Source organism: Antedon mediterranea, chromosome 9 (assembly GCF_964355755.1).
Source record: "Antedon mediterranea chromosome 9, ecAntMedi1.1, whole genome shotgun sequence".
Classification (NCBI taxonomy): Eukaryota; Metazoa; Echinodermata; class Crinoidea; order Comatulida; family Antedonidae; genus Antedon; species Antedon mediterranea.
This window is the reverse complement of record NC_092678.1, coordinates 11,905,954-11,931,629: the sequence shown is the minus strand read 5'-3', so window position 1 is coordinate 11,931,629 and position 25,676 is coordinate 11,905,954. Positions and strand designations below refer to the sequence as shown.

Here is a 25,676-nt window from a genome sequence, read left to right as displayed (position 1 = left end):
CTCGACCCGACCAGTTTGGTATTGTATACTGTATCTGCTTATCACGTGACGATGCCAGGCATGGGCAGAGAGAGCATGTGTATCGTCGTCTCGCTCTCCTCGCTCAGCAGGAATGTATACGTTACGCTTCATTGATTTTGAAGGCTTTCCCTAAGTCAGTGCGAAAATCGGCAAACGTAAAGTGCAAACTTATCTAATTTTTCACTGTTTTGATGGATTTTCATAGAAAATTGACTTTATAAATGGGAAGACCGACTAAAATTACATCAAATAAGTATAATTTTACAAAAGTAATTGATATGGTTAATGATAACGAGTCGTCGGAAGATTGACCATTTCACGAATTTCCTATTCTGTAACCACAGTGTGATTTTGCCGTAGCTGCACTTGTAATCTGGCCTCATTTCACAGCCTTCGTACTGCTTCACTGGGCGCTTATATAAATTGAAACTTTTACCGTTCAAGAGACAAACAAATATATTTTACATTTTTTACTATTCATTTTAAACCCGGAACCCCCCTTTAAACAATCTATAAATACCCACACTCTTACTACATGGTATAAATAAGCACCATCATATATCAAACCATTCAGGTAATATACGATGCATTCCTACTTGCTAGTTTATAATATTTAATTGAAATCGACCTTTTTAGTTAGGATGAATGTGAGGTCGAAAAGGAAGATTTTTGGGAAAAAATAACTTTTAATAGATTTTAAATGTTGACTTTAGGGAAACTGTGGAAGTTGTATTGAACCAGAAAGAATAGTGTGTCCAGTTGGAACGGTCAGAACCACCAATGTGAGTAATTAAAACATCACAAATACAGTAAATAATATAATAAGTATTTCAACAATTGATATCATAAATAGTAGCATTAAGTGAAGTGGTCCCATGCCTCACAAATCTCTATTTTGCTTTGATCTTGTTCCTTACTATCATTTGTCTTGATATTTGTTTATTACACAACCGAAAGTATGTAATGTTTGTCTTGTATTTGTAGGAAACATTCAGAGGTTGTCTGTTCAATTACAAGTATGGAGATATTGATGTACAGCAGGAAGGATGCTCCCTTCTGTGCAGTCAAACTGTTGTTGTAAGTTATACTACTTGTTAAAGACAAATATCAATCTTTGTAAACAGTGGCGCAATACATTTTAATGGACGTCACTAGTGCAAGGAAGGTTTACATATTTTTTTAATACTAATAAAATACATATTAGAACATAGCTGGAGGAACCATACCCCATATATCTGAATACTAGTTGTGAAGCAGATTTGGTTATTTGTAATAAGATGTCAAGTCCATAGTGTTAACTATCCCATTTAAAAGCACTTCAATAAACAATTGGTTAAGAAAATTGACAAATATAAATTGTGAATGACATTCAGATAGGTTATGAGTTTTTGAACAATAAAACATGTTTTTATAAAAGGGAAGGAGAAATGGTCATTGGATATGGTGACTTTGTTTTTAAGGTGATGATGAAAGGGTGATGGTTGACATGAATGTCTACTTGCCTTTATCTTTATTTAAATGACGATTACAAGTGATGATGATATGTAGTAATAGTATAATTAATAATTGAATTGCAATATCTTATTGGAATCAGACTCCAGCTTGCTGTGAAGGTTTTTATGGTGCAAATTGTCTACCATGCCCTGGAGGATTTCTCCAACCTTGTCTCAATAATGGCCAGGTAAGTGTACATTTCTCTATAATTACTCTTCATAAATTGTTCTAAAAATATTGGTAATTGATTAAAATAGAATACAGTAATGACCTAATTAAGTCTTAAGAAATAAGTTTTTATCTAATGTGTATCTGGTTCATGGGAGCTACAGTGTTTTGCTAAAAGTATTTAAAGATGTATTGTCCCACTGAAAACATAATTCTTTAAAAAAATTGTTATTGAATATTCCATTTTAATGTAACATAATAGTTATCCACTTTGATCAAAAATTGGATCGAAAAAAATGTATTTACCTGAAAAAACTGTAATTTAAAGCATAAAATAGTCAAATTGGCTGCCAGCCAATGGATTTTAGGTTGAATTTAACCATTTATTTTGTTATTTTACAAGTGAAATACATTATTTTTTTCGTTATTTTTCTATGGAAGTGATTAACTTTATTAAAACTACAAGATAACATATTCAAAGTCTGATTTAATTAATCTTTATTTTTCATGTTTTTTGGGGGACAATACATCTTTAACATTAATGGGTATTGTATTGATATTTGGTCAAATACATAAACGAAACACGGCTGAATATAAATTAGTTTACTATGCATTAAAACTATTAAATTGCATGAATTTACTTTCTTTAGTGCTCTGATGGTATATCTGGTAATGGCTGTTGTACATGTAAAGCAGAGTTTACTGGAACATCTTGTGAACTTTGTGCCAATAACAATACATACGGTGCCTACTGCAAGCAAGGTGTGTATTACAAGTATTTCCATTAACAACTACTTAAATCCACCAGTGTTTGAATATAGACTTTGTTTATACAGTATAGATATACTATATCGGAGGAAAAATGAAAATGTCATTTTTCACTTTAATTTTGAATATCTTGTATTGAAGCAAATAGCCATAAAGTAATTGCAAAAACTTTGTGGATGCACATTTTCTTTTGTTGCACCGTCTCTTTGGAATAAATTCCCACCTTCTGTCAAACATTCAACCACTTTTGATTTATTTAAATTTGTTAAACTCCTTTATCTTGCGCTTTTGATTGGTGCAATATGAATGTTAGATTTTATATATTATACATTATATAATAGTGTGATAGATAGAGCATTTCCTTATACCATCAGTTATTTGTATTTTTGTTTTTAGAATGCACTTGTTTACATGGTGTATGTGACAATGGTATCCATGGAAATGGACATTGCAAAGGACACTGTTTGGCAGGTTACCAAGGACAAGATTGTCAATATCAGGTTCAGACATGTGGTAATGAGTACTGCCATGCACATGCTGAGTGTGAACAGGACCTTGATGGTGGTGTTATCAGGTGCGAACAGAGTTTGGATTGTCAAGACAGGGACTTTAAAATAGGTGGTAGATTAATTGAAATGTTTTGAGGCTCGGTGAAGATGTATAGCTCTGCTTGTGTATGAATGGTGTGCACTGCATACACACTTCAAGAGCCTCCTTTATGCATTCTGTGAAAACAATTCACGAAGCGAAAAAACATTGGATACACTTGAATGCACAAGACGTCGCAACAGACAGGGTTTTGCATTGCGGGGAATATTCCTAGCAATATTACTAAGTGTTGAGCAGGTCTGGTTGATGCCGGCATTGTGTCAGCTTAACCCAATCCAACAATGATAGAATATTCCCTGCACACAGTTTAGTGAGAAAAGGGCTAATGGGTAATTCGGTGCATATATGCCATTGGGCGGTCAGTCTAATTACGAATAATGACCGAAAACAAAATAAATTGGGTACAAATATATCTATTCATAGAATGAGATAATATGAATTCCTAATTTGAATTGACAATTTTAATATTTCCTTTCAGATGTGTTTGCCTTTATGGTTATGAAGAAGTAGGACCTGATTGCATTGCTATTAATTACTGTAGCAAACCTACACAACACAGTTGCAGTCCTCAGGTAGATTATTAATGTATATAGAATGATGATATAACAATAACAAATATTAGGGAATATCTTAAAACATTGATAGATTGTTATATCATCATCACTATGTCATTATCACTGTCTAAATCTACTATCAATAGTACCATTCTCCTCTTCAGCATCACGATGTCATTATCACTGTCTAAATCTACTATATCAATAGTACCATTCTCCTCTTCAGCATCACGATGTCATTATCACTGTCTAAATCTACTATATCAATAGTACCATTCTCCTCTTCAGCATCAAAATGTCATTATCACTGTCTAAATCTACTATATCAATAGTACCATTCTCCTCTTCAGCATCACGATGTCATTATCACTGTCTAAATCTACTATATCAATAGTACCATTCTCCTCTTCAGCATCACAATGTCATTATCACTGTCTAAATCTACTATATCAATAGTACCATTCTCCTCTTCAGCATCACGATGTCATTATGACTGTCTAAATCTACTATCAATAGTACCATTCTCCTCTTCAGCATCACGATGTCATTATCACTGTCTAAATCTACTATATCAATAGTACCATTCTCCTCTTCAGCATCACGATGTCATTATCACTGTCTAAATCTACTATATCAATAGTACCATTCTCCTCTTCAGCATCAAAATGTCATTATCACTGTCTAAATCAACTATATCAATAGTACCATTCTCCTCTTCAGCATCCCGATGTCATCATCATTCATTGTCATGTAGTATGACCTTGGTGATGATATCATTTATCCTTGTTATCAGCTTTCCAATTCATGTCATTACCTCTGATTGTCATTTCCTACATAAAGTTATGATTCATTTAAATAAAAACAAATAATAATAAATAAATAATGATTGTCTTTAGCACTTCACACAAAAAAAAGAATAAAAAGTCCATGAAATCCTAAAATAACAAAAAGAAAATTGAAAATGATGCAAAGAAACTATAATACGAATGATACAATGTGAGAATAAAATAAACATTTTTGTGAATTATATTAGGCCAAGTGTGTGTATGATGGTCCTGGTATATACCATTGTGAATGTGAAGCAGATTATGCTGGTGATGGCTTTCAGTGTTCACCTATTGACCCTTGCACTCTACAATCTAGGGGTAACTGCCACCAACATTCAGTATGTGTATACACTGCCCCTGGACAGGTAATATAATATATATTTATATCCTTTTTTATGATTTTAATATCCATTCATTATCAAGTCTATTCAAATGAGATTTAACTTAATAATTAGGATGAAGATAACCATGCATATTATATTTTAATGTGCAACTTAGATGGTAAGCAGTGCTATATGCACACCACTTGCAGTGCTATATGCACACCACTTGCAGTGCTATATGTACACCACTTGCAGTATGCACACCACTTGCAGTGCTATATGTACACCACTTGCAGTGCTATATGTACACCACTTGCAGAGCTATATGCACACCACTTGCAGTGCTATATGTACACCACTTGCAGTGCTATATGTACACCACTTGCAGGGCTATATGCACACCACTTGCAGTGCTATATGCACACCACTTGCAGTGCTATATGCACACCACTTGCAGTGCTATATGTACACCACTTGCAGTGCTATATGTACACCACTTGCAGTGCTATATGTACACCACTTGCAGTGCTATATGTACACCACTTGCAGTGCTATATGCACACCACTTGCAGTGCTATATGTACACCACTTGCAGTGCTAAATGTACACCACTTGCAGTGCTATATGTACACCACTTGCAGTGCTATATGTACACCACTTGCAGAGCTATATGTACACCACTTGCAGTGCTATATGTACACCACTTGCAGTGCTATATGTACACCACTTTCCTTGCTTGTCAGAGCCAAAAGTTCATTGTTTAACTACAAAAAAATGGCTTAAAATGACCTAGGCAAGTTTACGGCTTTCGCTCTTTTTTTATATACTGTATAGTCCTTGGGAGGTCTTCTGTTTTTCCAAAGAAAAGTATTCTAATATAGACATTCGGTTTCTGTCCTTAGGAGGGCCCTGCACCTGCAAAAATATGCCATGATAGATCTGGAACTTGCAATACTCACTTACAGTTTACAATTATAGTATTTGAAATATATTATGGTGATATATTTTCAGAATATTTGTGAATGTGCAGAAGGTTACATTGGGAATGGTTATGATTGCTCGCCATCAACAACCTGCACAGATGCCTGCCATCCTCAGGTAATGGTTAAATTAATATACACTAATTTTAATGAGCTTAAAAGTATTTAATCTCTAGTACTTGCAGGTAGTCTATTTATACACCTGAGTGGAGAGAGGCAAACATAAGTAAAGTGTCTTGCCCAAAGATATATGCAATGCGACAAGCATTTGATTCGAACCCACAATCTCACGATCAGTAGTTCAATGTCCAACACACTACACCACTTGCCCTTGCAAGTATTAAAAGTCATCTTTAGGTTCTACAAAATCCTTGAGGTAAGGAAGGTAGGTCGTCCTCAATGCAAACATCATGCAAAAATTTAGCTAATTAATTTTTAATTTATTACAGGCACTATGTGAAGATGTAGAGGGTGTGCCACATTGTGTGTGTCATAATGGTTACCATGGTGATGGAATTGTCTGCTACAGCAACATTGCTATTGTAAGTTTCAACAAATATGTAGATCAATATTATCAGCAAATTGATTTGGTAGGTATAGACTGCACTCCGAGAGTACAGTATAATTATATTTTTCAATGGATTGAATGTGTAACACTTGGAATGCCAGTTTCTGTAAGTGACTTTGGTTAAGCTCGTCCACTAAGCGCATCCTTTGGGTAAAGTGGGCTGGACTTGGAAGATTTGTTGTGATTTCAAAATGATAATGTCGTCTTTGGTACAGTTACTTGTCCTGACTCACATCATCAATGAAAAATCTTGATCTCTTTTTTGCCTCATGCTCTGTGTGAGCTGCATCATTTCAAAGTTTTCTTGCCATAGCCTGGCATAACAGCAATGAATTCAAGAAGAAAGTATTACACTAATAGAAGTGATCTATTATTTGGACATAGTGATTATTTTGCACATCATATACCAAGATGTTGACATTGTAGTGACACATATAGTAACCCGTGGGGTTACTTTTATAGTAAGGAAACTATTGACAAATGACGAAGACTTATGATGCTGCCGTATTTTAAAAATTAGGAGATAATTAATGCATGTTGATCTCGGGAGTGAGGGAGGTTTGAGTGTTTTTGAGTTTATTTGTTTAATCATACTGTTTTATTATTTTGCTGACCCGAAAAGTTGGGGTGGGTTACTTCTTTCAGGTGCCTAAATTAAGATTAATAATAGTAACCCACTACTCTAATAGTAAGCCCCTTCTAATAGTAACCCATCCTAAAAAACAATCAAAGAATAATAAACCAGGGTTACAATTAGAAGATTTACGGCACTCCTTCTTGGCCCCCACACTGAAAGCTAAGTGCAGTTTTATGCCATCAATGCCGAATGCCTCTGTTCTGGTAAAGGCTGTCATCTGGCTCAAAATGTCATGGTCACATAATGTATCGGTTTAATCATGTGGCTTTTTCCTACACCTTCTGGTCTGCTGAGACAAATTCTGTACTCTAGAGTAGGCAGGTTATTTTTTTTAAAGCAATGATTGAGTCTTTGCACCACTCACAATGCATTATAATCACTTGTTGCTCAGTATTAAGAGCTCGCATCATTGCTCTTTACTGTGGTTGAATCATGAGCTCTTTATCTAGTTCTGCTGAAAATCTTGCATGAAGCTTTAATCGCGCGGTGGATGAGGTGTGGTCCATGTTGAAGTTGTTGTCTTCTATATGCATGGGTGTTCTTAGATTATGCCTTCTACAACCTGGTCTGCTCGACTATGTTGCGGCACCAGGTGCCATGACACCCCAGACATGCTCCGGAGACCCCATTTGCTGCAGATCATCCAGTGCTTGGTCCACAGCATCAGTGTTTTGCGTGAATCTTCGTTCATTTACTCTAACAACTTCTTGAACATGCAGAAAGTGATCCTCATAAAATTCAAAATCCCTGAAGATCGTGGTCCTTGTCTCACCATAGGTAATAAAGCATGAGAAGGCTTTGATACTTTTTCTCACTCTCGTTTTTCTCCTTGTGAAACTTGCAATGAATAGAGAGGTGTGTTGGAGGGGTTATTAGTTGAATTTGGCTTGAAATATTTATTGAATTATTTATTATTTATTAGTTAATTATAAATATCTTTCTTACCTGATGATACAGTGTTTTTTTATCACTCCATGGCCATTTTTTACCACCAGAACCATGGGGTGAGTGAGCCTCAAACCCCTGCCGACGTAATTACGTTTTAATCGCTCGGCCACTCACTCACTTCTCCACAGCCTTGGTTCTATGTCATGAATCCAGTCAGGTGTTATTGTGTTGATGGACCGAAAATAGATATTAGGCATATCAGCAACATCCTGAACTGCAAGGTTGTCGGCCCATTCTCCACACTGTATCTGATGGATATAGGCTTTGAATTGCTCGAGCTGCGTATTTTCAGTTGTGGATGATGATGTGCTGTTACTTGGTCAGCCTCCATAAAAAGGCTTTCTTTGTTCTCCATGTCTCCAACACACATTTTTGTAATTGCTTCCCATAAAAAACATCATCTTTTTCCCAGTGGAATTCCAACTCCTTGAATATTGTAATGTCTGCATACAGAGAATTGCTAACTTGAAGCCAATGCAGGGAGTCCATTACCCTAACTGGTCATACATATTTGTGCTTGTGTAGTGATCGTTATTCTCTCCAGCTGTAATGGCAAAGCCTCCACAGTGTCATGGATTGCATTTTGACCTCCTTTGGGTAATCCAACCAGCTTCAGAATAGTATGCGTTGACTAATTAACTAAGATCCAGTGGTCTCCGTTCTTCAAGTTCTGGAGGTATGTAACTCAGAGCTAGTCGGTTTGTCCAAGTCTGTCCATGTTTCATGGTGGTGTGACATGTTCTGCATATCCAACTTTTCTCGTAGGTTTATACAGTGCATCTTGGCTTGACTGAATAATTGTGAGTCAAAGCAGTATTAGTTGACTGAAGTCTGTAGCAGCAGTTGTTAGAGCTATAACACCTGTCTTTCTGTACACTTTCCTTGTCTGCAGCATGCTGATTTGCTGTGTCTTCTAGTGTTTCTGTTGCTCAACGTTTCTGTACACCTTCCTTGGCTGCAGCATGCTGATTTGCTGTGTCTTCTAGTGTTTCTGTTGCTCAACGTTTCTGTACACTTTCCTTGTCTGTAGCATGCCGATTTGCTGTGTCTTCTAGTGTTTCTGTTGCTCAACTTTTCTGTACACCATCCTTGGCTGCAGCATGCCAGTTTGCTGCATCTTCTGGTGTTTCTGTTGCTCAACGTTTCTGTACACAATCCTTGGCTGCAGCATGCCGATTTGCTGTGTCTTCTAGTGTTTCTGTTGCTCAACGTTTCTGTACACCATCCTTGGCTGTAGCATGCCAATTTGCTGCATCTTCTGGTGTTTCTGTTGCTCAACTTTCCTGTACAACTTCCTTGGCTGCAGCATGCCGATTTGCTGTGTCTTCTAGTGTTTCTGTTGCTCAACGTTTCTGTACACCATCCTTGGCTGTAGCATGCCAATTTGATGCATCTTCTGGTGTTTCTGTTGCTCAACTTTCCTGTACAACTTCCTTGGCTGCCTGTACACCTTCCTTAGTTACAGTATGCCGGTCTGTTGTGTCTTCAGGTCGTTCTACTGGTAATCCAGCTTTAAAATGTATACCAACAGCAAGGCGTCCACTTCATCTGGTGCTGATTTTTAATATACCTTTTCATTTTTTTTAAAGGAAATTGCTGGAAATCCTCTGCTTAATAATTTCAATGAGCTGTTAACAGTAAGTAAAAAACAATTAATGTTTTATTTTGTACGACCACATACACATGCTCTTTTTCATTCCACAAAGGGGAATTGTAAAAGCATGGCCATATGCACTATAAATTGAAAAATACAGAGAACACTATTAAAATTGGGTAAATGCATTTGTTCACAACTTGGGCCTAATAGTTTTATTTGCTACAACTGTTGCCTACCTACCTGGACCAGAAACGCTTCCCAATATCCCTGCCTGCGCAAAGTGGATTAACACAACATATTTTGGTCGTTGGTTGTCGCAAATTGAAAGTTCCCTAATAATACATTTTTAAATGATCAGGCTGTTTTTTTCATATATAAATATTTCAGTTATTACCTTCACTGTCCTCAATGAGTAGAAGTCATGTTTGGTATCTTTTAGCGCATTTTTAGTTTGTCTCCTTGTTACAGTTCCTTGTTGACCTATGAACAGTTCTTGATTGTAGAGCATTTCTCTCTATTTATCTTTTGTAATAGAAATCGAGTGTTCAACATGAATTGGCTGGCATTGTTAACTACACTGTGTTTGCAGCTGAAGACGATGCATTCCAAGATTTATGGCCTCAGTCTGCCATCATCAGGTAAATTGTAGTCTGTTTTATGTTATATTCATTATATGTGATTCTCAGTAGTCACTGCTTCCTTGCGCTTAATAACCCTAGCCATCAGCACAGCTCAGTGGTCACTGCTTCCTTGCGCTTAATAACCCTAGCCATCAGCACAGCTCAGTGGTCACTGCTTCCTTGCGCTTAATAACCCTAGCCATCAGCACAGCTCAGTAGTCGCTGCTTCCTTGCGCTTAATAACCCTAGCCATCAGCACAGCTCAGTGGTCACTGCTTCCTTGCGCTTAATAACCCTAGCCATCAGCACAGCTCAGTGGTCACTGCTTCCTTGCGCTTAATAACCCTAGCCATCAGCACAGCTCAGTGGTCACTGCTTCCTTGCGCTTAATAACCCTAGCCATCAGCACAGCTCAGTGGTCACTGCTTCCTTGCGCTTAATAACCCTAGCCATCAGCACAGCTCAGTAGTCACTGCTTCCTTGCGCTTAATAACCCTAGCCATCAGCACAGCTCAGTGGTCACTGCTTCCTTGCGCTTAATAACCCTAGCCATCAGCACAGCTCAGTGGTCACTGCTTCCTTGCGCTTAATAACCCTAGCCATCAGCACAGCTCAGTGGTCACTGCTTCCTTGCGCTTAATAACCCTAGCCATCAGCACAGCTCAGTGGTCACTGCTTCCTTGCGCTTAATAACCCTAGCCATCAGCACAGCTCAGTAGTCACTGCTTCCTTGCGCTTAATAACCCTAGCCATCAGCACAGCTCAGTGGTCACTGCTTCCTTGCGCTTAATAACCCTAGCCATCAGCACAGCTCAGTAGTCGCTGCTTCCTTGCGCTTAATAACCCTAGCCATCAGCACAGCTCAGTGGTCACTGCTTCCTTGCGCTTAATAACCCTAGCCATCAGCACAGCTCAGTAGTCACTGCTTCCTTGCGCTTAATAACCCTAGCCATCAGCACAGCTCAGTAGTCACTGCTTCCTTGTGCTTAATAACCCTAGCCATCAGCACAGCTCAGTGGTCACTGCTTCCTTGCGCTTAATAACCCTAGCCATCAGCACAGCTCAGTGGTCACTGCTTCCTTGCGCTTAATAACCCTAGCCATCAGCACAGCTCAGTAGTCACTGCTTCCTTGCGCTTAATAACCCTAGCCATCAGCACAGCTCAGTAGTCACTGCTTCCTTGCGCTTAATAACCCTAGCCATCAGCACAGCTCAGTGGTCACTGCTTCCTTGCGCTTAATAACCCTAGCCATCAGCACAGCTCAGTGGTCGCTGCTTCCTTGCGCTTAATAACCCTAGCCATCAGCACAGCTCAGTAGTCACTGCTTCCTTGCGCTTAATAACCCTAGCCAGTGGTCTAGAGGTATGAATGGCAGGATAGTCATCTGAACATTGTGGGTTTAAGTCTGAGAATTACGTGCAATTTTTTTTTTCATAGTATGGCATATAAAAAATGAAATTTTTTAAATTTTCATGTTACAATAATCTCCCACATGTTAAAAGTTTTGTTTTAGATCTATTAAAAAAAATGTTTTTGCTCATAACTTTGTCATGCATATATAAATACATATCTCTCTGATTTTAATGGAGGCCTGATTAACATGGCAAACCTAGACATATATAATATGTTAAAATAACTTCAACCTAACGGTTGCTTATTTTATCATAACAAAGTTAATTTGAATATGTTTTTTTTTGTGCTGTATTTTATGTATAGTAATTTTTTTTTTATATTACAATAAAATTTAATGACAAAAAACAAGAAGATCAACGTTTCGGAACCATCATGGAACCATTTTCAAGATCAAGTGATCGAATTATACAAAAACAACAACAAACACCAATGGGTGACAGGAAATACTAATTAATTGATGTAATTAACCAATTTTTGTATAATTCAATCACTTGATCTTGGAAAATGGTTAAAGTTATATAGTAAAAGCATCTATTAATTCGTAATTTTTTTTTTGTATGTTATTTATAGTAACCATGTTGTGCGTGGTGTTTACCATTATTCTGATGTCAAAGGTCTTGCAATTCAAGAACAATCTCTTGTTTCTCTAAATAATAGAAACATCAGTTTAAGATACAGTAATATGGTAAGTTCTGACTGTGAACTGAATTGTATTCAACATGCACTTTTGGAATCTTATGGAAAGGACCATGCTATTTAAATTGTCATGTTTCTCATGATAAAAAAATGTGTGATGAATGAAAATGAAGATGTCCATAGAGTAAAATTCAAGTATGTACAAAAATTGTTGGGGTCAATTTTATTATGATGTGCTGAGCAAACTAGAGAATTGAAATGCCCCTGTACCATAAAGATTCCAATCTTGTTGTTTGGCTTCCACAGCCCTGTTTTGCTCAAAGCAACAAAGCAACATTTATTTTCTCCTTCCATATACAAAGTTGATTTCAATGAACAATATATATTTAAACAAAATTTCGAAAGAAGAAGGTACAAGCCCAGAAAGATGAAAAACACATCTTGTGGAGGGCGTACCTCATCACAGTTTCATTGGAATACATTACGGTTTAAATGAATGACATTCTCCACTTTTACTATTTGTGTATACAAGACCTACTTTTCAAAAGTAAACTTCAACCCTTCCATCTGTTGAGCAGAGCTGTTATAGATGGCGTACTCTACCCACCTGTAGAATGCTTGTCTATTCTCATCGCGTAATATTCAAGCCTATTGTGTTGCACAACAATTTCCAATGGGTTACTAAAAAGCCATGACACATGGTACAAAATTAACCATCAAATGACAGGATACACTTTGGATAACAGTAAATATGTACATGGGGTAGGACATTTATATCAAATGAAGTTCTGTATTTTTCAATTAAATGTAATTAATTTGGCCAGACAAGGATAAAACTTAATTCCTAATCAGTACATAAATTAGTTGGACTAGATGGCACGCTCGCTTCGCTCGCGTACCATCTAGGGGTGGGTGCTCACAGATGGTTCTCGAATACAGTAGAATCCACGGACGGGGACTTTTTTGGGACACTAAACAAAAACGGAAGTGTCCCCCTAATTGGGGTATTCAGAAATAGAGACAACAAAACCAATACTGGATTCCATAAAGGACAATTAATTTATGTGGATTAAAGAAATTAGGGAGAAATGGAAATGTATGTACGGGAATTGGGCGGCAGCACGTGGTGGTGGTGATGGAACCGCAGTAATAAAGTTGATTGTATTTATATATTATAAGAACCAAACTAAATAAATAGACCTAGACATTCTGCGAAATGGAAATCGGAAATTCAAGCTCCTATTCAGTGAAAAATTAAACTGTAGTCTACCTAAATATTTAGGGCAAATCATCGGTTGTGGTGTTGAACTTCCTGTAAACATTTGTGTGAACCAAACTGGGTCGAATTTCTGTCATGAGTACTGATTTGTTGGCCTGTGATTTATGACGCCTAAGGGATCTATCTAGACTTATTTTTTAGAATAATGTACGTACCTGTCAGATACAATTGTCTTGTGTCGTATAATAAATAAGTACTGTAATAGTTACTGAAGTTACTATTACAATCTCGTCAATGAAAACACGAAAATGTATATGCACTTACTTATGAAAACGTATACAGTATTATACTCAGTTATTGAAACAGTAGGTTTAAAAAAGTTTCGTTTGTCTGTAAAATGATGTAATCAAGCTGTTTACATGAGTCTTAATTTATAAGCACATCAATAATAAAATAGTTTATCTATCCTGTAATTGCCGAGATTATGGTCGCTGTTGAATGAAATAAAGCCAATCGGTATCATATTTGTACAGAAACGTTTTCGCGGCCGAAGGGTGTAACCTAAATTCGTTGTATTATTATTATCGTCAAGAACTAACTGTAACTACATAGAAAGTAGGGTATCATAAATTTGGCCTTAGCACTCGGGGGAGTGGCTAAGATGAAGTCCGTGGGACTACTAAATATAAATTGTAATGAACCTCGAGGGACATAAATAGGAATATTTCATGTTTCATTATCAATGTATAATAAATGGAAACTGTTTACCGATTCAAATAATAGAAATTGGTTTTTAACATTTTCCGAACCTATTGCAAGTTTATTCTCAAAGGGCCCATATATTTACCTACCGTATGTGTTAAACCAAGGGCTCATAAATTTACCTACAGTACTTGTGTTAAACCAAACTGGATGTTCCATTCATCGCAAATCAATACATTTGTATAATCGTATATTAAATCTATCAAAATAGTATTTTTTAAAGAAAATCGGCCTGTCTTCAACATTATGATGGTGTACTCTAGCAATCTATCAAAATAGTATTTTTTTAAAGAAAATCGGCCTGTCTTCAACATTATGATGGTGTACTCTAGCTGTTCAACCGGTTTTCAGCTATTAAAAACAATTATCGTAGGAGGAGATAGGAAAATGCGAAGCCTCCTCACTATGTAACATTAGGGTTGAGGGATGGGAAAGCGGATAGGTACAAAGAGGAACAATTTTTAAATATATTCTTTATCCACTGAGTAACGAAATATTTTGTTCATGTTTTATAGGCCTATAAATAATATACCTCTAAATACAGTAGGCCTAAAACATTTGCGATTTAATACTTTGTTAAAATTGTCACTGTCATAATCGATTGAAATATTAAAGTACATGTCACGATACACCACTACGACGTTTATATTTTTGGTAATTATTAATTAATACAAACGTTGAGAAGGAACTGTCAGTATAAAGTTTATTTGTATATCTAACAGTAGAGCCTATCCACAGTCTCAGTAATAAAGTTTATTTGTATATATTTTTATATTACATCTAACAGTACGAACATTCACAGTAAGAAATGTTCGATTCAAATGAAAAATAGTTAATAGGTATTTACAGTATTGTCAAAGTATTGCAAGTTTATTCTCAAAGGGCCCATATATTTACCTACCGTATGTGTTAAACCAAGGGCTCATAAATTTACCTCACAGTACTTGTGTTAAACCAACTCTGGCAGACTGAGAGATTGGGATGTTCCATTCATCGCAAATCAATACATTTGTATAATCGTATATTAAATCTATCAAAATAGTATTTTTTAAAGAAAATCGGCCTGTCTTCAACATTATGATGGTGTACTCTAGCTGTTCAACCGGTTTTCAGCTATTAAAAACAATTATCGTAGGAGGAGATAGAAAAATGCGAAGCCTCCTCGCATTTTTTTGGCGGGTATTTTTCAAGATGGACATCCATTAGACAGTGTATACCACGATCGGAAAACACCCCTATTTGGGGCAAATCTTTGAACCTAAATTCGTTTTAATCGTCAATAACTAATTATCTAACTCAATTTAATTAGTAAACAGGGTTACATCAGGCGGTTAAAATAAGTACCGAAAGTACGAACCAACTTTACATACCATCGAGTGAAAATTCTAGAAGTAAGGCGCGATTTACCGAATTTTGCCCTTACGTAAATAAGTACTGTAATAGTTACTGAAGTTACTATTACAATCTCGTCAATGAAAACACGAAAATGTATATGCACTTACTTATGAAAACGTATACAGTATTATACTCAGTTATTGAAACAGTAGGTTTAAAAAAGTTTCGTTTGTCTGTAAAATGATGTAATCAAGCTGTTTACATGAGTCTTAATTTATAAGCACATCAATAATAAAATAGTTTATCTATCCTGTAATTGCCGAGATTATGGTCGCTGTTGAATGAAATAAAGCCAATCGGTATCATATTTGTACAGAAACGTTTTCGCGGCCGAAGGGTGTAACCTAAATTCGTTGTATTATTATTATCGTCAAGAACTAACTGTAACTACATAGAAAGTAGGGTATCATAAATTTGGCCTTAGCACTCGGGGGAGTGGCTAAGATGAAGTCCGTGGGACTACTAAATATAAATTGTAATGAACCTCGAGGGACATAAATAGGAATATTTCATGTTTCATTATCAATGTATAATAAATGGAAACTGTTTACCGATTCAAATAATAGAAATTGGTTTTTAACATTTTCCGAACCTATTGCAAGTTTATTCTCAAAGGGCCCATATATTTACCTACCGTATGTGTTAAACCAAGGGCTCATAAATTTACCTACAGTACTTGTGTTAAACCAAACTGGATGTTCCATTCATCGCAAATCAATACATTTGTATAATCGTATATTAAATCTATCAAAATAGTATTTTTTAAAGAAAATCGGCCTGTCTTCAACATTATGATGGTGTACTCTAGCAATCTATCAAAATAGTATTTTTTTAAAGAAAATCGGCCTGTCTTCAACATTATGATGGTGTACTCTAGCTGTTCAACCGGTTTTCAGCTATTAAAAACAATTATCGTAGGAGGAGATAGGAAAATGCGAAGCCTCCTCGCTATGTAACATTAGGGTTGAGGGATGGGAAAGCGGATAGGTACAAAGAGGAACAATTTTTAAATATATTCTTTATCCACTGAGTAACGAAATATTTTGTTCATGTTTTATAGGCCTATAAATAATATACCTCTAAATACAGTAGGCCTAAAACATTTGCGATTTAATACTTTGTTAAAATTGTCACTGTCATAATCGATTGAAATATTAAAGTACATGTCACGATACACCACTACGACGTTTATATTTTTGGTAATTATTAATTAATACAAACGTTGAGAAGGAACTGTCAGTATAAAGTTTATTTGTATATCTAACAGTAGAGCCTATCCACAGTCTCAGTAATAAAGTTTATTTGTATATATTTTTATATTACATCTAACAGTACGAACATTCACAGTAAGAAATGTTCGATTCAAATGAAAAATAGTTAATAGGTATTTACAGTATTGTCAAAGTATTGCAAGTTTATTCTCAAAGGGCCCATATATTTACCTACCGTATGTGTTAAACCAAGGGCTCATAAATTTACCTCACAGTACTTGTGTTAAACCAACTCTGGCAGACTGAGAGATTGGGATGTTCCATTCATCGCAAATCAATACATTTGTATAATCGTATATTAAATCTATCAAAATAGTATTTTTTAAAGAAAATCGGCCTGTCTTCAACATTATGATGGTGTACTCTAGCTGTTCAACCGGTTTTCAGCTATTAAAAACAATTATCGTAGGAGGAGATAGAAAAATGCGAAGCCTCCTCGCATTTTTTTGGCGGGTATTTTTCAAGATGGACATCCATTAGACAGTGTATACCACGATCGGAAAACACCCCTATTTGGGGCAAATCTTTGAACCTAAATTCGTTTTAATCGTCAATAACTAATTATCTAACTCAATTTAATTAGTAAACAGGGTTACATCAGGCGGTTAAAATAAGTACCGAAAGTACGAACCAACTTTACATACCATCGAGTGAAAATTCTAGAAGTAAGGCGCGATTTACCGAATTTTGCCCTTACGTAAATTTATATATAGATAACATCTCTTGTATTATTTACTCTTTCTCTATTTCTTGCTAGAGTGTGTATGTGAATGAAGCAAAGATAGTAATCAACAATGAGCCTGCAGTTAATGGAATCATTCATATAATTAACCAGGTTTGTTTAATTCTAAACATTGTATGAAGTTACAGAACCTTCATTGGATAAGGAATGTTCTTTGTCACATAATTATTCACTTTCACAAAAAATTGAATTATTTATCCAACAAACCGTAATAATAAGGGGAAATGTCAACTGGAAATCATATATCTAGAAGAGGCTTAACCATTATTATAACAAGTTATTAATCTGTTCTATAGCAGAATGAATGAATAACTATAACATGGCCTATTTTATTCATATGTATTTTTCATATTTTAGGGGACAATACATTTTAAAGAAATATTTTATAATATAAAAGCTAATAATTTTGATAAAACCTATATCAATTATTCGAAAATTTAAAGTTTAAAATTTGTCAATCTATATATTTAGTTTTTTCTTTTTATAAAACCATCCAAAGTGTGTGGCAGGAGTATGGACCAAATCTTAAAATTCAAAATAAAAATCACATTTAACAAAAATTTATTTCATCAAATGCCATATATAAATAATACAGAGTTATAATTAAGAACAATCTAGAAGTCTCAGTGGCCTTTAACATTACAAATAAAATACAAACAAATATTTTTAAAGATTCCCACCTAATAACATATTTTATAGATACTAGATTTGGTAAACAAATGCTGGTGATTACAGTTTTTTGAATTGTATTGTCAATAAATATTATCATTTGAAATTGTTTAGGTTTTTATAAGTTCAACTATTTTTGAGCCAACACCTGTTACACAAACCGGACCAGGCAACATCTTGCATGTGCTTTCACGTTATCCAAAGTACTCAAGAATTAGACAGATGCTAAATGTAAGTAGTTACACATACTCTACTATACAATAATACATAACAATATTTATCAAGTAAAGATAGGTTTGCAGTACACCGTGTGTTTCCAAAAAGAATTTCTCGACATACTTCTAAAGAACACGGTTGTAGCAGCAAGAACAAACGTGTTCTTAAGAATTATTTATCAATTTTATTTAAATGTTGAATCACATTTCCTTCCTTGTTTTTACACTTCTAAAGCCTCCTTGTGCTTGGTCATTATTTTCTTCAGTTGTAAGAACTTTGCATTATGGGAATCTATGCATGTGTATGTAATTAAGGAATCCATTTTATTAATTTATCCCTATTATATATTGACAAAAATATTTCTTTCAGAAATTGTTTTTGTGTTTTTTTATTTTCTGCAACTCAAGAAATCAATGTTTCATTGACTATTATAATTTATTTTTTAGGAGACTGGAATCTCTGAAAGTTTACAAGAATTGGATTCCTACACAATGTTTATCCCAAGCAATAGTGCCCTCATGGATATTAATTTGGTATAAGTTTAGTTTCAGTTTTTTAAAAATGTTAAATAACCTATCCCTACAATTTTTTTTATCTAATTTAAGGTCATACACTGTGAAAAATAAGTAACTTATAATAATTTTTGTGGTATCATTCCTGCATTGATATTCTTGTTTTGCCTCTATGCACCCACTTTTATTGCAATAGTTGATTGCGAATAATATGAAAGAACCGTCAACTCAACCACAAATACCAGTTCTTCCCTGATTTGTATTATAAGATAGATGAGCCATTACCAGCTGTGTACAAATTTGTTGTCCCCGATTATTAGTTCAATGCTTTTATCGTGTAGACGGAGGCTGATCTGAAATACTCAACCATTGGTCGTAAATTACATTTTGTACAACTTGTGGATGGTTTACAATTGGAAACATTGCTTGGACACAATTATGATGACATTGTTATTAGTGTCATTAACAGTAGCATGGTAAGTGCAAGAATTTCATTCATTTTGGAAAATCAAGAGTTTTAATATTTGAGGCGCTCCAGCTCAAAATCAGCATCCAGATCAATTTTTTTCATTCCTATCTTTTTATAAATTCATATTCTTTACATATTAAGCTTTACAATGATATATCATACATTAAATTTAGTTGAACCTATCCAAAGTTATAAGCCAAAAACTAAACAGCACTTTCACTAAAAGGAAATCCAGGTTTTAGAGGAACATGACTTTGAAATCAACAGAGCGTAAACTGTGCTGGTTTTTGGAAAAGGACAGTCAAAACACCATAGCAACAGTAAAGTTCCCATTGTCTGATTCTAAAGAAATTTTGCACACACAATAACAATACAATAAAGAACATTAGTTGTTAAAATCATTAATTTATTTCAACATTATCATTTTCAAAAACAGTATTTTCTCAACTGAATGCCAACAAAATGAAAGTCGACAAAGCATGACACTGAGAAAATTTATATACACATTTTTGAATTACTGTATAAAATGAAAGTATAAAATGAAAGTATAAATAAAAGTATATTAATAAATTGCCATTAAAGTTATTGCCCTGTTAAAAAAGTTAAACCAGTATGATCGTCAACAAATTTCATTTAATAGAAAAGTGAATAGATTGCACATTAAAATATAAATACAAAACAAATAAAAATAAAAATATTTCACCAGTTAAAATTGCCGCAACTGTCACTTAAAATCTATATTAATTTTATTGCAAATAAATAAATTAAGATTTTTAACTTTACAACAATATTGCGACAGGACCTCTACTCGCTTGGAGCGGGACACACAATATCCCTTGCCTCAAATTTACAAAACTCTCGTACCGAGTCATAGAAGTATGATTGCCCTTTAAATGATAAACCAGGGTATGGAATGGGTTCTGGCAACTGCAGGCTTTGTTCTGGCGTATTAATGTACTCATTGTATACACCATACATAAATTCTTCCTCAAATTGTTTTAGGCAAACGTTTTTGTCGGGTCCGTTACCACATCTGCAGCGTTTGAATGATCGGATTTTCTGCAGTTCTTCATCATTTTGAATGAACACCAATCTGCAGTTTTGTCACAACTAAAGAAAAACAAATACAGACAGTTTAATTTAACAAACAAGCATGAATGTGTTTGTAAAAATCAAATTTGCTTACTGACATTTTTAATTAGCCTAGGCCTAAATTGACTTTATTTTACCTCAACTAATTTATTGAATTAGTAGACCATAGTAGGCCTAGCCTAGGCTAGTAATATTAATAATATAAAGTTATATCATTTCTTCATAGTGATATTTAACATTTAATGTGACAAGACGGATTTTAGTTTAAATACAAGAAAAAATAAAATGTACTTACAGAAGCATTTCATTACATCTAAGGACATCTACCCTATGGATAACGGGCCTAGGATGGCCATTCTCCACTTCGTCAAAAAAAAGGCCTAGGCTAGGGCCTACCCCTCTACTAAAGGCCTAGCCCTAGGCCTAGTTTTGGTCATCATGAGTTGGTTGAGATTACTTCAGCATCCTCATTATTAAAACCAAAATCATTGGCACCATTTAACGCATCTAGAATTTGCTTAGGCGGGTCCTTCCGAGACATTACGAACGTATTGCGAAAAATCAGTAATATAAATAATAGTTATCGCTAGATGAATGAAGAAAGAATGTTTTCGTAAGAATTTCCCTGGAACATGTGTTATTCGATCTACTTCGCGCAGGCGCGGTAGCCAGATCGAAGCGTAAACATAGCAAATGCGCATGCTCAGTAATGATGTAATGAAAATTGACCAATCAGCAACGTAGTTTTTACAGATTTGTTTGGGCAGGGTAGCAACAACAAGACGGCAATAAGACGATGTTTAATTGGTTAGAATAATATTTATCCAACGAATCAAGGGCAGGGTTAGATAGAATAAAATCTAAGCTTTCTGCCGATACCAAACATGGCGGAGTTTGCGAAGGAGAAAGCCGATGATACTTCTAGCGAAAAATGGAGTATTTTATTGTCGTTCGGGCACTGTACATTTTTGTTTTCAGATATTTAAAAAGAAACACACATCAAAGATTACGGAATTTAACACATTTATAATTATTGGTTCATAATAAGACTTCGTGGGTAGGTAAAACACATATCAATAATTCATATTATGTAAAAAAAATAAAATTGAAAATTTTTTCACATTCGCTGAAATTGAACTTTGTGATAGTTATTACATAGGTTGGTCTATTGCGACACAGCGCCGCTTTTGAGCTGGAGCGCCTCATTTTGCCTACATAAGACTCCTTTCGCACTTCCTTCTTTATGTGTGAAATGAGAGCAAGTCACTTATGAGTCAATCCATCTAGATTCAAAAAGAAATAATATGAAAATGTAAAAAAAGAAATGCAAATACATGCAATTCAGTTTGAACTACTACTGTTTATGTATTCAAATAACAGTACTTTTGCAATTTAATTAATAAACAATTAAGAAGATTGGTATTCGGTGTACCATGGGTTACCACTTCCAAGTGATATAAGCACAGTGTCGCTCGTTAAACATTTTTTTCAAAAACCTATTTATTTAATTAATTAATTTTTTTATTAAAATGAATGTTTTGTCTCTGCTGTACCCAGCATAATGTAAAGCGCTATGAGAAATGATTATTTGTTTTATCAGTGTTATATATAGACAAGTTTAATATCATTATTACTCATACTGTATTAATACCACTTTTGACGGAATTGCAGTTCAAAATTAGTAGTACAATTGTAAACGTACTGGTCTCACGTCTGAACGCGATGTTACTAAACTTTACATTCCTCATGTTCACTAGTGAACATTCATTTTCAAAGCTTGGTCTATGTGGAATAACTTCACTAAATGATACACAATTCAAAGTACTTTAATCATTGTAAAAGGCACTGTATAAATGACAATCTTATGTTATGTTATCTTTTTAGGTATTGGTAAATAGAATAGCATTAACTGAAGTAGATATTGAGACTGATAAAGGAGTACTTCACGGTGTAGAAGCTGCCATTCCAATCTACAGAAGTAGATGTGATACATTAATAAACATCACTACAAAAGTAAAATCTTTTTTTGTTGTCTCTAAAAGTAAAATTATCACATAAATAACATATAAATTATCAATTTCTTCATTCATTATTTTTTCGCTATTTTACGAATTAAAGTTTAATTACAGTATGAAATATAATTCACACATTTCGTGTAAAATACAATACTATAACTGAATGCACATATGTAGATGAAAATCTATGTTATGTAACAGGATGCGAAAGTGAATGTATAACATAAAGAGGTAAAAATAACAATATTATATATTTATTTGTTGATTGTTTTCAAGACCAGTTTGATTGATTTAATGTAACAATTAATTTAAAATTCTTAAGTGCGCTTTACCACTGATATAATAATGTGTATTTATATAGCACATATAAACTACAGTATTACCCCTTTCACACCACTTAGCATAGCTCTGGATTTGACCTACACCAGCGTCTCTATTTATAGGGTTAAGTTATATTCAGGAAGTAGTTTGAATATCTTTCACATGGAAGTCTCCAACTTATGTACAAAATAAATTGCCACACATTTACATACATAACATGCTCCAATCATATTTTATACCTCCATGCTCCAATTGTCTATAAGATACACCTAACAACACCCTAAAAAAATCACATATCCATGCAGTAAAAGTAAGTGACATAAATTCCCTACTGATTGTAAAATCAAAATGGTACTGGGTATGATTAACTAGTGCTAAACAGAACAGCCATTCATAGAAGCACTGATCTAGTGGTAACTGTAATATGGTCTCAAAACAATGTTTAACCATTCGTGTAAATGCTTATGAATCTCAATATAACAATATATTTTCAATAAAAATCACATAAAAATCACAGTAATTATACAGGCACTCATTCATCTAAAGCTCTGTCTACACTATCAAACTTTATGTGTCAAAAAATGTGATGTGCCCATATACTTTTTTGTCAAACTAGTTTGTTTGATGTGTGGACAGAGCTTAATAAACACTGGTACTCCCTACTCATCACAAAGCATTTCCTTTATTTTTTTTCTACAGCATATAATATGCAACTTGTCAGAGAAGCTTTCTTAACTGCTCTGCCATTGACTCAATAAAACTTACACTTTAGTAATGTATTAGTTGATTTACTTTCTGCAATTTAAGATTGGCCTTGGCCTCAAAATATTTAGTTTATAAATTACAGATTTACTATTATATTGTTTATTGTATCTATAGACATTAGCCTGTTGCAGTGGTTTCTATGGTGAAAGTTGTAATGGTAAGAACTGTTGTACATATACCCACCCAGTATCTTGTGCTTGAGTTGCACCCCTTAATTTAGGAACATTAATGTTGAGTGTCTTTTATGGTGGTATTCTGTTTTTATTTTGTCCACTCTTGTATTTAAAAACATTTTTTTTTATAAATGGATGGCCCATATTACATCGTCACTCGTCACAAGAACCGGCGAATCCGCAAAATGTCCATTTCGAGAAAATCACGATTGTAAAAAAGGCACTTTTTGCACGGTCATTTCTCGCAAGAAAAAAGCGAATGTCCATTATTTTTGTGGTAATTATGTAAAAATATATCAAATGAATAATTTTAAAGTGTCCATAAAAAAATATACTCATTAATTAAAGAGTAATCACTTAATTAATACATTCGTCACTTCGTGTAAAGATTATTTACCGCGTATCACGTAACTAAGCGATATTCGACGCATATTCGTCACTTCGTGTGAACAAGAACCTTACGCAATGACTATGAAATATGCGGTATTCGCCGTGATTGCGTGGTAATGAATAGGCAGTCCCACGTAAACATCTTAGATAGGGCCCTAACGATAATAATATAAAGTAAACAAATTATTCTGTTAAAAATGCAAAAGAACAATCACAAATCAGTTGCAAAATATAATTTATAGTAGCCTAACTGATGCACAAACATCATTTTAGCTATTGTAAATAATGCAAAAACGTAAACATGGTTCATTTAATTAGATTTAATTATTAATTTATACATTATTTGATCTCTACATAAGGCAAGGCAATGTTAGATAGTTAGAATAAACGTTTTTAATTCAATATTCCCTTAGTAGGCCCTACGGGAACAGTTAAAAAATAATTTAGACAGTCCATTGTACAATACGACTTTTTCAGCATATTAGGCCTATCATTTAGCCATTCATGGCCAATATAGTATTTATTAAATAACATTAAATGTGTTATCTGCCTTTTCTAATATTCGTATTAAAAGGCTTATTTAAATTATTTACTAATTTAATGTGATACCATAGCAATGGGGTCTTATTGTAGGGCATATCACAGGATAATGCGCAGATTACCCTATATAGTATACGATAGTATTTAGTATAACCATGCCCCCAAAGATATTTGGTGACGCACTGATTATAATAATTATACTGTAACTATCTAATTTAAAAATCAATTAAACATCAAAATGTATGAATTGTTTAATAAAAATGTGTATACAGAAATGAAAGTTATTATCCTTAGTAGCTATTATACATTAACAATAGAGGTGAAATTTGATGTTTCTTTTTAATAATCAGGTTATTTATTCTCTATAAAATACTTATTACTATAACATTGATGTAGGCCTAATCGTTACCGTACCGTTTCGTGTATGTGTTGTCAGTGCCATAATTTAATTTAATGTTTTGCTAGTGCTCGAGTGAACGTACGAAAGAACAAACATTGAAACGTTGCATTAAATTTCCTGAAATGTATTTATATAATTAGTTTACTAAATAATTTATCAATAACCACAAAAATCAGTTTTTACTGGGTAAAATACTGTTCAATATTCTATAATCTATGCTCAATCTAACTTCGCGGGACTGAAAATTTGCCATAAAATAATGGAATGTTCCAGATATGCAATAAACCAATCAGATCACATGCAATTAGTGACGAATTGCATATTCGCCGTTTATTGGAGTGCGTAAACAGTGTGCGCGATGCGCGTTTTACTCACACGAAGTGACGAATCGATATTCGACGCTTCGTGGGACGAATGATTATAATATCACAATATAAAATAATTAATTAATGAAATAAGATACGCAGTTGATATTTGCATCAATTGTTCTTTAGAATAAATACTTTCGAAATATATAAAAAAAAAATTTGCGTCAAAATGACGATTCGCCGGTTCGTGTGA

At 34.4% G+C, this 25,676-nt stretch overlaps 1 protein-coding gene across 1 annotated transcript in view; it reads left to right on the top strand.

Annotated features, from left to right (window-relative positions):
• The window catches only part of LOC140058164 (stabilin-2-like), an 85,867-nt gene that overhangs the window by 14,764 nt on the left and 45,427 nt on the right, over positions 1-25,676 (top strand). The window contains exons 15-32 of the mRNA XM_072103724.1: positions 735-803; positions 1,006-1,098; positions 1,616-1,702; positions 2,334-2,445; positions 2,848-3,025; positions 3,539-3,632; positions 4,648-4,806; positions 5,776-5,862; positions 6,194-6,286; positions 9,487-9,534; positions 10,029-10,132; positions 12,099-12,213; positions 17,569-17,646; positions 18,337-18,453; positions 18,885-18,971; positions 19,292-19,426; positions 22,396-22,524; positions 23,727-23,769. Of these exons, the coding sequence (XP_071959825.1) occupies positions 735-803; positions 1,006-1,098; positions 1,616-1,702; positions 2,334-2,445; positions 2,848-3,025; positions 3,539-3,632; positions 4,648-4,806; positions 5,776-5,862; positions 6,194-6,286; positions 9,487-9,534; positions 10,029-10,132; positions 12,099-12,213; positions 17,569-17,646; positions 18,337-18,453; positions 18,885-18,971; positions 19,292-19,426; positions 22,396-22,524; positions 23,727-23,769 (1,828 nt within the window). The remainder of the gene's footprint in view (positions 1-734; positions 804-1,005; positions 1,099-1,615; positions 1,703-2,333; positions 2,446-2,847; positions 3,026-3,538; positions 3,633-4,647; positions 4,807-5,775; positions 5,863-6,193; positions 6,287-9,486; positions 9,535-10,028; positions 10,133-12,098; positions 12,214-17,568; positions 17,647-18,336; positions 18,454-18,884; positions 18,972-19,291; positions 19,427-22,395; positions 22,525-23,726; positions 23,770-25,676) is intronic.